At 43.1% G+C, this 13,923-nt stretch overlaps 1 protein-coding gene across 5 annotated transcripts in view; it reads left to right on the top strand.

Annotated features, from left to right (window-relative positions):
- The window catches only part of ANKRD11 (ankyrin repeat domain 11), a 223,607-nt gene that overhangs the window by 164,790 nt on the left and 44,894 nt on the right, over positions 1 to 13,923 (top strand). For all 5 annotated transcript variants that reach the window (XR_005288446.2, XM_038368453.2, XM_043494827.1 and 2 more), the window contains exon 3: positions 938 to 1,082. Coding sequence is in view for 3 of the 5 variants with exons in the window: in XM_038368453.2 (XP_038224381.1) it covers positions 996 to 1,082 (87 nt within the window). In the remaining 2 variants the exon portion in view is untranslated. The remainder of the gene's footprint in view (positions 1 to 937; positions 1,083 to 13,923) is intronic.

Here is a 13,923-nt window from a genome sequence, read left to right as displayed (position 1 = left end):
TTGCTTTAGAACTCGATTTGGGTCGCTAGTCTGAAGTATACTGTTGTGTTGATGCTTTTTAGCTTCTAGCCTCAGGAGAGGAGATATTTTTGTTCCATAAAAAGGTCTTGCCTGTCCTGGCTCCAGACCACGTTTCTGATCTCGGTTACAACACATACTTCTGTGTATTTCAGATGTCCGTTGTCTTTTCAGCTCTGTAACCAGGCAACCCATGGCACCAGCAACAGAGCTCTTTGTTATTCTCCTGAATTGTGCCGTACCTTGGCCAAGGCACAATGGCAGTGCTGAGACTGAAAGGGCTTGGCTTGGGGCGGCTTCTCTGAAAAACTGCAGGGAACATGTCCTGTGTGTTTGCATTCTCTGTTTTTCTCTAGAGATGGAAGCAGGCCAATACAAAAGGCACATTTTATAAGTAGACTTGTAATTTCACACTGTTAATTGCTTTATGTATTAATCCCTTGAATACCAGAAAATCATAGGATGATGATAAATCCATAGGCACAAATAGTTACTTTAGTGCCAAAAATACTGTATATAGGGCTCACCTTTACAAGCTCTGGGGCATTAATTTACTGTGGTGAAGATTACCATAACTGAGAGAAGCCCCATGTGGGAATTAAGATCAGTTCTGTAGACTAAAATGTAAGGGTATCACTTTCCATTTGAGTCTAGCCCATCACGATGACTATCCCTGGTGCCTCCGAGATAAATTACATTAAACAGTCTCTCAGAAGCCGCCCAATTCTCAGAATGCAGGTGGCTATTTGCTCCCTTAAAAATTGCATCTGGGGCCCATGGCAGATTGGCCCCACCTTGAGTGGGATGCGTGGATGCTAGTACCTGTTCTGGCAGCCCAGCGCAGCAATTATCCTGTATTTTCTCTTTTTTAATGATCTTTATAAAATCTCTAATTCTTCTGATTTTTCTCTCTAAACAGACGGTTGATGATGAGGCGATGGCAGCATAAATGAAGATCAAGTAAGGAAGGCAGAACGATGCCCAAGGGTGGGTGTTCTAAAACACCACAGTCAGACGATTTCTCTCTCAGCAACGACATGGTGGAGAAACAAACGGGGAAAAAGGTAGCATGCTGGTTTTTTCATATTCACCTGACTTTGGTGAGGACATTTTCACCGTGAGAAGCCAGGACTGGGCAGCGTCCAGCCATTTATAAGCCACTCCAGTATTTGCAGTGCTAAGAGATTGCCCAACACCCTGTATCAGCAGGTGATGTTGAATCTGAATCAGACAATATGATTTAGTTGGGGATTGGTCCTGCTTTGAGCAGGGGGTTGGACTAGATCCTGAGGTCCCTTCCAAACCTGATATTCTATGATTCTGTGGTACAGTGGTGACGTGCCAACTGATAAGGACTCAGCTTACAATGTGTTTCACTTTGACCCATTTCTCCCAGAGTCTGTAATATCCATTGCGAGGTACTGGAGCTGAATGGTAGTGACTTGAGACAGTGCTGTAGGTGACACTTTGGAAGGGTGTTCAGTAAAATGATTGTGACTTTTAAAGCTGGGACACTTAACTACTGTGAAATCAGAAGTAGTCTGAGTGTCTGTAAGGGAGGAACTTATCTCTTTGTGCATACTGTCCTTGTGCCCACAAATGTGGTATCCATGTAAGAATCTCAGCTGTACTGAGCACACATGGAAGTCTGATATGCTCTAATTAATGGTTGACCAGGTGTGGGTATTTCAGTAGCTCTGCTGAAAATATTGCTGTTTGGATTTTAATTAAGGCTTCTGAGGTTTGATCTGTGCTAAGAATTGCAGATGAGGTTACTGAAATGAAATGGGAGTTTAAGGATGCTTTTTCTTTTCTACTGCACCCCCAACATAAATTCTGCTCATTTTGCCCCATACCTGAGCTCCATCCCCTGCCCTCCAGCTTTTTGATGATTCTTAGCAGTGTCTCACTGGATTACAATAAAGTCTGTAGGCAGCTTCTGTTGTTGAGAAATTGTGTATAAAAAGCTGCTTTTAACTAAAATTAAAAACCTATGCATATTGAAAACTGTTATTCCGCTATAGACACACATTTCCCACTCTTTCCTTCTGTCCTCTCACCCAGTTTGTCCCAGCATTTCCTACCTCTGAAGCTGTTTGAACTTCTCCTGCCTGATATGTGAACCAGAGCTTCATTAGCAAACTATGTTGCCTCTTGTTTCTCCCATCCTGTGTTTCTCCATTTCCTCTGTCCTTCCTTTTCTCACTAACTTTCCCTCCACATTTCCATGTTGCTGATCTTCTTTCCTCACGTCTTCTCCCTTCCATGATTCCTCTCCCTCATTGGGGCTCCCATGGTATTGTTTCTGTTGCATTTATAAGAGTGACTTGCAGTATGCTCTCCCTTCCATAGTAACTGCAGCATTTGGAGCAGTGCTAATGCTATTTAATTTATCTAGACAGTGATTATCACTGTAGTGTCTGAATGCCAGTTCTCCTCTTCCCACTCAATATTAGAACATGGGCTGCAGGATTACAGGGGGTGCTGCAGAATGGGATCTAGCAAAGACACTGCTCAATTGCAGAAGTTTTGCAGCATTCCAGTAGCAAGGAGATACTGCCCTCTGCCAGCTTCTGTTCTACCTCCAGATGACTGCTTGCATCATGGATTCTCCAGGGATGATCATTACCTTGGTTCCTAGCACAGCCTTACTCTGTTGGCTTCTTTACAATTGACAACATGCCCTGGAATTTAGTGAATGTTGAATAGATATATTGCCCATTCAGCAAGAAAGGATTTGGGGATTGTCACCTGAAGTGGCAAGAGGAGAAAGGCAGAGCAGATGACCAACTACAGCATTTTAGGTGGGAGGCAAATATCAGATGGATTGGTAGTATCTGTCCAGTTTCCTCTCTGTTGCTCTGCATGTTCATAGTTGAATCTGTTTGCATGAGTCATGCTGAAAAATGTACGCCATTCCCAGGCAGGGCACCTTCTAGGACACAACAAGGTGCTTCTAGGGAAGACTGCAAAAATAGTCTTGAATGTGGAGAAATGGCTGCAAAGTGCTGCTCTGTGGTGTCCAGTGAAGATATCAGAATTCACCCTGACTTCTTTCTGGCAAATGAGGCTGGAAGCCAGTAGTGCCGATTACACTGGAATACGATGCTGAGGTTTTGTCAGGGCCGTGTATGGAGTAGGTGCATCAAAGGGCAGTTATAATATGATTCAGCCTCCATTTTATTGCACCCGGAAGTTTAAAGAAAAGGCTGCAGTTCAGTTACCTGCCATGGAATCATTTGACTGATCTTACGAATAGGAATGCTGGGAACTGTAGCTTAGTTTCCTGTGTCTGAGTAACTAGGACATTATTTCTACGCTGCCCACCAAAATCCTCAATGCAGACCTCATGGGATAACATTATTTAGTGGGGATAGCGCTTGCAATTTCTCTGCTTCCTTAATTCTGATCTTCTCAACCTGTGAAGAAATTTGAAGACTATTGTCCACTAGGGACTGATCTGAGATCCACGTTAATTGGCTGAAGGATATTATACAGCAAATCATCACTTTCTAGTTAACTCTATTAGAGTGGAAGAGTGACTTAGGGTACAAGCAGTTGGGAGTTAGACTTTCTGCTTCCAGAGATTGTTGTGGGTACGCTTCAGAGAGGTGACAACTTTTAATTGATCTTGTATTTATCAACAATTTCAAATGCCTTAGCCTGTAACTTCTCCTGCTGCTCTCAGTCCAGGAAGGTAGCTGAGGTGTCTTAAGGTGCCTTCACTGGTCACTGCCTTCTGGATAAACTAAGTAACATGAAGGGACTGGCTGGGCACTAAATACACTTTATAATTAATTGAAATATAATTTCAATATAATCATGACTGAAATATAAAATGGCAAAACAGTAACTTTATTAACATTTAAAATCTTTTCTCCTCAGTGTGACCTTAAAATGAACAGTTGTTTTACCATTAAACTAACATTTAAATTGTTAAATTTTGAGACACCAACTCTAAACAAAATGTAGAGTGCATAGTGTTCAGACATTTATTACTGGCTTGACTACCCTGGGCTGAATGTTACAGTAAATGTCTACAGGTTCTGTGCTGCTGGATGTTAGAGCTAGACTCCAGCTGCCTTCTTTGCAGCAGGCTGTTGCTATGTTGCAGCTGCATAAACCTGTTTCCTTTTAGTTGTAGTGCTAATTGAGAAGGGGGGAGCTAGCCCCCCAGCTCTCACCCCTTGGTATCCTTCAGCACAAACGGTTTAGTAGCTTCTGATTTCTTAGTTATTCTGCTGTAACCCGGGGAGTGAGTTAGCTTAAAGACCAGTTCTCTAAGTGGAAGGTGAAGGTCATCAAACCAGAGGCGACGCCTAGGGGGGCATGTGGGGGTCAAGTGCCCCCCACAGATTTCTGCGAGTGCCAAGCTGCCCTTGCAGGGATTGATCTGCTCGGCCTGCTGGGTGGGTGTGTATGCGTTTTCCTCCTCGCGCGCACCCCCCGCTCAGCCCCTCTCCCTGGCAGCCAGGTCTAGATGGGATGGAGACACTTCTCACACTGGGTGAAGATGACCTCTCTGGGTCGCACTCTCTGTGCAGCACAGCAGCTGTAAGCAAGAGAACCTGTCAGGGGAGGCAGCGGTGGCCTTCCCCCTTCGCTCCCCCCCGGGCCTGGCTGCTGGGGACAGGGTCCAAGCAAGCCAGAAACAGGCCGGGGGGGGAAGCACAGCAGGAGAAGGACAGAGGGTCCCCTCCCACTTTCCAGTAACTCTAGTGGGGAGAGCGTGGTAGCCCCGGGCTGGGTGTGGGGGTCACTGGGAAAGGCGCCAGGAGCTGGTTCCCTGGCCTCTGTTCAGCCAGAGGTAGGGGCATTGCCCATGCCCCTTCACTTGCTGAGGTGTCTGTGAGAACATGAGGGTGTCCCTGGGCCCGGTCCAAAGGCACATGCTCCCCACTCCTGTCGCCCCAGCCCTTCAGTAGCCAGTGGGATTGGCTGCCCTAGCCCAGGAGGTGGGGCTGGAAGATTCCTCCCAGAGTCAACATGTGGGGTGATGACATGTCCCCCTTCCCCCCCCGTCAGCAGGCATGAGTCGTCTCTGCATAAAACCCTAGTGGCCAGGATGTATTTGAAAACTTTGCCCACTCTGGTGTTCCTCCTAACTGGTGGAAACATCTCTCCTGAGGTTAGCCAGGGAGAGCAGTGTGGTAAGGGAGGACGGAGGGGGCGTCTGGCGATGAATGCCTCACATACCATTCCACGCATGCTGAAGAGGTTCTTAGAAACTTCTGAAGAGTCGGGGATGGCTCAGCAGCTGTAGAAGCTGTTTCAGGTTGAATTTAGCCATAGAGGCTTTTAAAAGCATGTTTACCTTGTATATGATTTATTATTATTTGTTATGTGTATTACTGCAGCGCCTGAGGCTCTAGTCATGGACCAAATCCTTGGTACATTAGGTGTTGCACAAAGACAGAGCAGAAAGACCGTCCCTGCCCCAAAGAGTTTGCAATCTTGTTTTAGACAAGAAACAACAGATGGATGTAGCCAGCCAATGGAAGAATGTAAGGAAATAAGGAGACATGGTCAGCATGACAGCCTGTGCTCTTAGCACACGCCAGCCAATCATTGCCAAGCTTTTTGTAGGCTTCCTGGCAAAGAAAAGTTTTAAGGAGAGATTTATGGAGGATTTAGTTAGTTTTGCAGAAGTTTATGGGGCGCTCCTTCCAAGCGTGTAGGGCAACATAGGAGAGAGCGTGAAGGTGATTGTTTGAAAATGTAACAAGTGGGCGATGGAGGCTGCTATCATGGGCTTGATTGGAGGCAGGAGTCAACCTTTTGATACTGGATGAGAGGAGGTAAGGTGGGGATAGGCCATGAAAGTGAAAACAGGCAGCTTCTGTTTGATACCATAGAGAAGAGGGAGCCAGTGGAGGGATGCAAGAGAGGAATTACATGGTCAAAGCAGTCAGATAGGAAGATGATCTTTGCAGCAGCATTATATATGGATATGAGCAGTAGAAGATGGCGCTTGTCAAGGTTAGAGAGAAAGATGATATAGTAATCAAGGTGCAAGATGATGAGCCTGGATGAGCATTTTACCTGTGTGGATAGGAAAGGCTGTATCTTAGAGATGTTATTGAGAAAGAATCTGCAAGACATACATAGGCTTTGTCAAAAAGAAAAGGAGTACTTGTGGCACCTTAGAGACTAACAAATTTATTAGAGCATAAGCTTTCGTGAGCTACAGCTCACTTCATCGGATGCATTCCTTCTTTTTGCGAATACAGACTAACATGGCTGCTACTCTGAAACCTGTCACAGGCTTTGTCTACACTGCAAGTGCTACAATGGTATTTCTGTTTGTAAATTCACCCCCTTGAGAGGCAGTAGCTAGGTCATTTAGGGCATTGGTTGGCTTAACTACATCTCTCGAGGTGTGAAGTTGTCACATCCCTGAGTGCCATAGCTAGGTTGACCTAAGTTTTAGGTGTAGAGCAGGCCTTAGACACAGCCTGGATGTCATATTTCCTCATGTAGTCTTTACAGAGCCCCATTCCAGACTTCCTGCTTCAAAGTGGGGTAGATCAAAGTGCATTAGGGAACTTGCAGTGCACAACAGCAGGATCCACACAAGCAGTTAGGGTGCAGCTGCCTAGTGAGAGTTAGATTTACACCCCAGCTTGCTGGGCACTATCAATTTGTGTAGATTAAGGTCTGAGGCTGCATTAGATAAACGGCCATGTTTTCCATAGATTTATAGATTTTAAGGCTAGAAGAGATCATTGCGATCGTCTGGTTTGACTTCCTGCATAACACAGGCTATAGGACTCTCCGTGATTAATTCCTGCTTCGAGTCCAATAGCTGAGCATGAAGTAGAGCCTCTTTTTTAGAATAATATCCAATCTCAATTTAAAAATTGCCAGTGATGGGGAATTCCATCACAATCCCTCTGCTCCACAGGCCATGGTGAGAAGGCACCACAGTTCGCTCCACAGTCACAGTGACCTTCAGAACCAATTTAGGCCACAGCAGAGATGGTCTTTGAAAGAAGAAAAGGAGTACCCGTGGCACCTTAGAGACTAACAAATTTATTAGAGCATAAGCTTTCGTGAGCTACAGCTCACTTCATCGGATGCATCACCTACTCCCTCTGTCCCTTAGTTCCCCGTTTGTAAAAGGTTCCCCCTTTCTCCCACCATTTGTCTTGCTTGTCTATTTAGATTGTAGACAGGGACTGTCTCTTACTATGTATGAGTACAGGGCCTTGCGCAAGGTCCCCCAATCTTAGTTGGGGCTTCTAGGCACTACCACAATATAAATAATAACTGTCCTGATATGAATTGGATTAAGTATTGTCATTCCAAACATGTGGCTAAACTTCTTTTGTCAAGGCATTTGCTCTTGATGATTTTATTTTTTGATACAGGAGTCACCTTTCCCTCACTGCATTGGTGCATTTCAGAAAAGACTTGGCGTGGCCAGTCCAGTTTGTAAATGTTTTTGTTCATCACTGCTTATTTGTCTTTAGTGTTGCAATCTGAAATGCTATCGATCCAGTTTGGAGCACAAATGGCTTTGGGGATTTCCATCGTCTGGTAATGCAAATCTTTGCATAAGAGATTGGAAAGTGGGTCAGTTTTGTGAACTATACAGTGAAAGTGCAACTTCAGTGCAGTTCTAAGTAGAGCATGAGTGGTGGTGTCAATAGTTCAGGGTGTGTTTGTACCCAAATCCAAGAACTCGCTTTCATCTACCAGAAGTACATATTCCTTTGCATCATTTTGCACTTCATTCATGCCCTCGGGGTCATTTTTGCAACTATAAGAGCTAAAGAATTTTTTCCTGCATGAAAACTTAGATTTTTGGAGCACAAGAGGGTAAGCTCAAAAAAAAAAAGAAGAAGAAAGAGGCTTATTGAGCTGCGGCAAGCTGACCCAATTTGAGCCCTGAGTGAAAAAATAACTGTTACTGAGCCACGTCATGCATGTGCATATGGGTGTTCAAAATGGCTGCTCCCAGACTTTTGATGTTATCTGTGCTCTGAATTTAATCTGCCCTCTGTAATTTAACCGCTTGTCTTTACTACATGTATGTGACAGATCCTTATTGTACATCCAGGCCGGAGTATCTATTTGCTTGTCTAATTTAAGCAGACTTATTTCACCTTCAGTTTCAGTGGTTAGAGGTATTTGCAATAGAGAGAAATTAGCTTATTCTAGAGAGAACTGTGGCTTTGCCACCCAAAAAGAGAACCTAAGAAATGGCTGGTAATACCCTTATAATTCACTTAATTTTGCAGTAGAATACCATATGGGGACAGTTCTTCTAGGTCCCAGCTAATGATCGGACTGTGCCCAAAAGTGTGAGGATTTGTAACATTTATATTTTTAACTCTAGCTAGAGCAACTGAAGATAATTTTTTTTACTAGACATGCAGTAAATCTTACCAATATCCCACAGCACTGAGTTCCACAAGTTTGATATGTTAAAGTATTTCTTTTTACACATTGTATTTAAACTGCCAAAGTGAACATATTTTGAAGGCTTCAGTTTCTTAAACTATGACAGATTTCTTAGTCTGTGACATGTTCTGACTACAGGGGAGCTTTTTCACCATCCTCTTATTCAATTATCTTTCATTTGATAGTGTCATCAGTGTACTGTATTAATTTGTAAGAGAGGCATCAATGACTAGTTTAGACCATAAATTTTGAATAGGGGAATGTTTTGAATCTTTTCACAAGAGTAATTTGCAGATTAATTTGCCATGTTGTCTTTGAACATGTGAGTATGAAATTAGGTTTTTAAAATATCAATTTAAAATGGTTATTTAAACTAACATAAGGGCAACCACAGAGCTTTGAAGTGATGATGCAAGTCCAGCAACACTGTCAGCTGGCATTCTCTACTAGGTTTCACTGGCAGGAATAGTACTTTCCCAGCAACAGAAAGCACTATGGGTTTTCTCCCACTGAAATCTATTTTAAGATTTCAAACAACGAAAGAATCCTGTTTTTTTTTATATGAAGTTCAGTTGGCCCCTTGTTTCTAGCATTCTGAAGTTCTCCACAGTGAACTCTAATGCCTTTTGCATCATTTTGCACTTCATTCATGCCCTCAGGGTCATTTTTGCAACTATAAGAGCTAAAGAATATAATATAATATGCAGGAAATCTCAACTTCCAGTGTCAAGGGTTTAACCAGATCTCTGGCCCATAACTCATGGTGTAGGAAAAGGTAATTTGTAGCCTCTTTATGGATAAAGGAAAATTGTCTGCATTTCTCTGCTCAGTCTCTGAAAGTATGAAATGTACAAACTGCTGCTGCCCAGCAGTGACTGAGCCACGAAGGTGTCATCTTAGAAATGTCAGTTACAACTGGTGTTTCTTGACCCTCCTGCAGCAGGTAGACCTCTTACTGCGAAGTGATACCACTCTACACTGGCAGCTTGGGGCCCTGACTAGGGGACTAGAAACCAGCTTCCAACCTGGTTTCAGAGAAGTAAGAAGTGCTGCGGATTTCTGATTTGTGCTAAGAAAATAAAAGGAACTCACTTGCCTTGCACAATCATTTCTATATTGAGCAGTTGCAACGCAACACTCAAGTTGTACCTTAAGAATTAAGCAGTAAGAGGATAAACTTGCATACAGTCTTTTCTATTTTTATGAGATTGTCCTGAACTCTAGCAAATGAGGGCATGTGGATGTCTGAAATGGTTGGGCCGAAGTATGAATATAAATGTTTCTAAATAGTGTTTTCCAAGTTTTCCAGGGGATGTCAGCAGGTCTTCATTTGAGAATCACTTACATGTAAAGAAGATGCCCTGTTAGCCCATTATAGCACTGCTGTTAGTATTTGAGCTGCCAAGTCAACGTGGGTGTCTCTGGAGAGTGAAAAGGGCAAACTACCCTGCTTGTAATAAGACTGCAGACCTGGATGTTGCTCACTGTGCGTTTGGTTTGTGATTTGAATGGATTACTAAGGAATAATCTAGTAGCTCTGGTTGTGAGCTGGTGCTTGCCAGTCATCCCTGGCTGTATCTCTTTCCCTTCCTCTCCCATGACAGATGTAAACTAATACCTGTCCCTGACCTTGTGAGGCTTCTGATCTGTTCAGAATAGTAGCTGGCACAAAACATGGCATCATTTGTTGTTGCAAACTATTTTTATTCACAAGTCAGAAAATAAGACAAAAGTATTTCCAAGCAGAACATTTAAACAAAATGGTAATGTATTTATTTTGGCTGCTCTGAATTTTTTCTGGCACCCTGATAACTTCTGCAATGAGGAAGAGCTCTCTGTTTCTTATCTTGAACAAGGCTCTCCTTTTTCTAGTTCCAAATGTTGTTAAGTAATACACTCCCTCTTCTGAATGTTTGTTTCTGGCTCCGTCTAACCACAAAAGTAGAGGCAGTCTTTGGGACAGCAAGAGATCATGCTGGAGAGCAGTTAGATGTGGGTAATGGAGCTTAATTTTAAAAAAATCCCTTGGCTCCTAAATCCATTTTGTAAGGTCCCAATATTGTGGTTGGAACAGAGGTGTAGCATTTTTAATGTAGCTTTAGTATTGCATGCTACTAGGGTGGTCAAACTGGCGACAACTTGAGGAACAAGTAATAAAATGAGCTGATTGGAGTAAGCAGTTTTTCTAAGCTGCATGTTAAACCTGTACCAGATAAACTGAGAAGGAGGAAGAAGCAATGTACACAGTGACAACATAGTCTTATGATTGTGTTAGCAGAATAAGCTATCTGCCAGGATCTTGCAAGTCTGATACAAACAGCATGACTGGTGGGGAGGGGGGATTAACAAGGGAATTTGTTAGATTCATTTGTCTAGGTTCTTGTGATTATCTTGCATTAATTAAAATATTAAGGCTATTTTTAGTTAGTAGATGTTAAAAGTAAGGCTAAACAAGATTTAAGGTCTAGCTTTTGCTAACATCTTGAAACATAGTTTGTAATAAATAGATGATTTGGCTTTGCTTTAAAGCAATGCTGCAGATTTAAAATTTGTTACACTAGATTTGAACAAACCAGTTTCTCGAATACAAAGGAAAGTATAGGTAATTTACACACACATCTTAAACATCCATATGTTTCCCTTTATACTGAAGTACTGACATATAGCCTTGTACCAGCTTTAAACATTTTTTCTAATTTGAATCCTCTGACTTTATGCAACACAGTCTCACTTGGGGTATGTTTACTCAGCAGCTGAGAGCGCTTCCCAGTGTGGGTGAACAGACGTGCACTGGCTCTCCTCAAGCTAGTGCACTTACAATAGTTTTGTGGCATGGTAGCACAGGCAGTGGTTTGGGCTGGCTGCCTGAATCCAATCCTGCCTGACCCTTTGGGTACATACTGGGCGGCTAGCCTGAGCCACTACCCCTACTTCTATGCCCACGCTATTTTTTATGCACTCACTTGAGCAGAGCTTGCATGCATCCATCTATCCACACTGACATTCCAAGCTGCTGTGTAGACATATGCTTAAATCCTTCCTCAAACCTATTTTCTTCTGACTGCTCCACTACTAATTGCTACTCCAGTGCCATCTGCTCCAACTGACAGGCTTAAAAAAGCCCCAAAATATCTCAACACCACAACAAATAAGCAAGGAATACACAAGGCAATCATTGGTTTGCTTCCTTTGCTTCTCCGAGCAGCTGTCTTCCCTTCCCTGCATGTGTGAGAGAGATAATCCCCTAACAAAAACTTCGTACATTTTGAGTTAAAATTGCTGGATTACAGGTCCCAAGAAGGCAGGAATTAAGAAGTTAAGTCATTCAACCACCCCATCTGTACTCCACTCACTCGGAGTTCTTCTTGATGTCATCTACACCACAGCACAATCCACATAACCACACCCTCATCTGATCAGCAAGCAGTCACCCTTGAACTGTCTTTATTGGTTTGTGTATTTCAATGATTAATATAGGGTTGGTACGTTGTATGTAGTTCTGTGTGTGGTTTTGAAATGGCATGTGTAAGTAAATGAGGAATGTTGGCAGATTGCACATGGTTGCTGGGATTCCAAAGAGCCAGGCTGGTCAAATGGGAATATGGGGGAGGGATGCGGGTGGCAAGCTGGGATGTGGTGAGTGAACAGAGCTTTCAGGGGGTGGCGTGAGGAGAGCTGCGCTGAGCTTTGGGAGATGACGTTTCATAGCAGAAATGTGCAGACGCCTTGGGGAGAAGAGGCTTGTGTGCAGGAAGAGGCGGTCTGATGTCTCAGCTCGGAGGGGTCAGCGGATGAACTGCTCACCCAGTGCTGCTGCCTCAGCTCCCTGGCACGCAGAAGCATCAGTGCAATGGGGAGCCATTAGTGCACAGTGCAGATGCTTGTTTCTCCCTGTGTGAGAGAGCAGTTGTGATTGTGAGAAAGAAGTTTGGCAGAACTGTGGTTATTTAGCTGGAGGAATGCAAAGAAATGGGAGGAAAAGCAGGAATTCTCCCTGGAATGCCATACACCAACAGTTGTTTCTCGTGTGTGTGTTCTTTTTGTTTTGTTTTGTTTTTAAATTCAGCGTATTTCTGTGCTCATTAGTGAGTATACTCCTGGGGGGGGGAAAAACACCAATGTATTTTTAACTGGCTGGCTTATCCGTGTGACTTGAGCCTTCTATAGTAATTGCTGGTAGCTGCAGGGCAGAGGTTGTTATCTACAGGCTCCCAAGTTACTGAACTTGGCCAACTAGCTGCTTATGATTCTAGCAGATGTTTCAACCTGTTCAGACCGAGACATGCATTGACCTCTTTCTTTAGAGGAGAGCTGAAATAGAAACCCCCACCCCCCCATCCTCTGTTTCCCCACGCAAACACCAAGCCAGAAACATATTTTGTTGTTGTTCATTATTAAATAGGATACCACTGGTTATAGTGGAGAATCTGAGGTAACTAAGGGAGGTAGGAAATTTAGATGTGAGATCTACAGCAAACGGGACACATGGTCTGTTTCGGTTTATGATGGAGAGCACATCCCCCAAAGGGCTATGCTGGGGCTTTGCAGTATGATTTCTGATGCCGATATGTACAGAACAGACCGTTTAAGTGCGTTTTGTCTGGCTGGAGTACTGATCCCTTAAACTGTCAGTAACTTTAGCAGGCTTATCAACTGCCAGAATATTCTACAGACTTTCTGCAAACATTGCATGCGGCAAAGGAAAGCCCTCAGCTCAGTATGGAGAAGGGAAGGCCTTTAATATTGTTTTTGTTTCTTAGTGAGAAGGTTTTCACCCCACCCACTGTGTGCTCTGTATGTACTCTCCACAAACACTGTCAATCTCATGAGGGTTAGAAAACCCTAACTACTACAGGGGGAGTTTTGTTCAAAAATTCCCCCCAAAAAACCTAGCTTGCCACTAGTGCTTCCTGTTTTTCTCTCTCACTCAGATCCTCTGTCCCCACAACAGAAAGTGCTAATGTAATAACTCCATCTTGACCGTAAATGGGGCTGCTAATTTCACACCACAGCATGGTGTCCATTTGCCAGATAGGTCTGCCTTACTCTTCTGCAATGGCATCTTGGCGTTTTTAGCCTGGTAGAATACCGGGACTTGTTGGCAAAGTGACTGAACTCTGTGTACTGTAACTTATATGTAGGCTTGGCAGAATTTGATTTGTATTTGTTGATAATTTTGACGGACATTCATGTTTTTAAGCATTTTTAAAAATTATCAATTTAAATGTTCAGTTGTGCAAAATTATGGATTTTAAGCATTTTTTTCAATGTTTATAATTTACTTTTTTATAGTTGCAGGAAATTCTAGGGTGGGGGGGCAGATAATTATTTAATGACCTTGAGGTACAAAAAGTTAAAGCTGTATAAGTGTTAAAACACAAATTGTCCACATCACATGTCAAAATATACAAAGTAAATATCCTGAAATCCGACTCCTAATCATTTCTCATGCATCACTTTTCTTTCTTGGCCTATCTGTAAATTTTGATTATTGTCGAT

The sequence above is a fragment of the Dermochelys coriacea genome, chromosome 12, assembly GCF_009764565.3.
Source record: "Dermochelys coriacea isolate rDerCor1 chromosome 12, rDerCor1.pri.v4, whole genome shotgun sequence".
Lineage (NCBI taxonomy): Eukaryota > Metazoa > Chordata > Testudines > Dermochelyidae > Dermochelys > Dermochelys coriacea.
The sequence above is the reverse complement of the archived record's forward strand: the minus strand, read 5'-3'. Positions and strand labels throughout refer to the sequence as shown.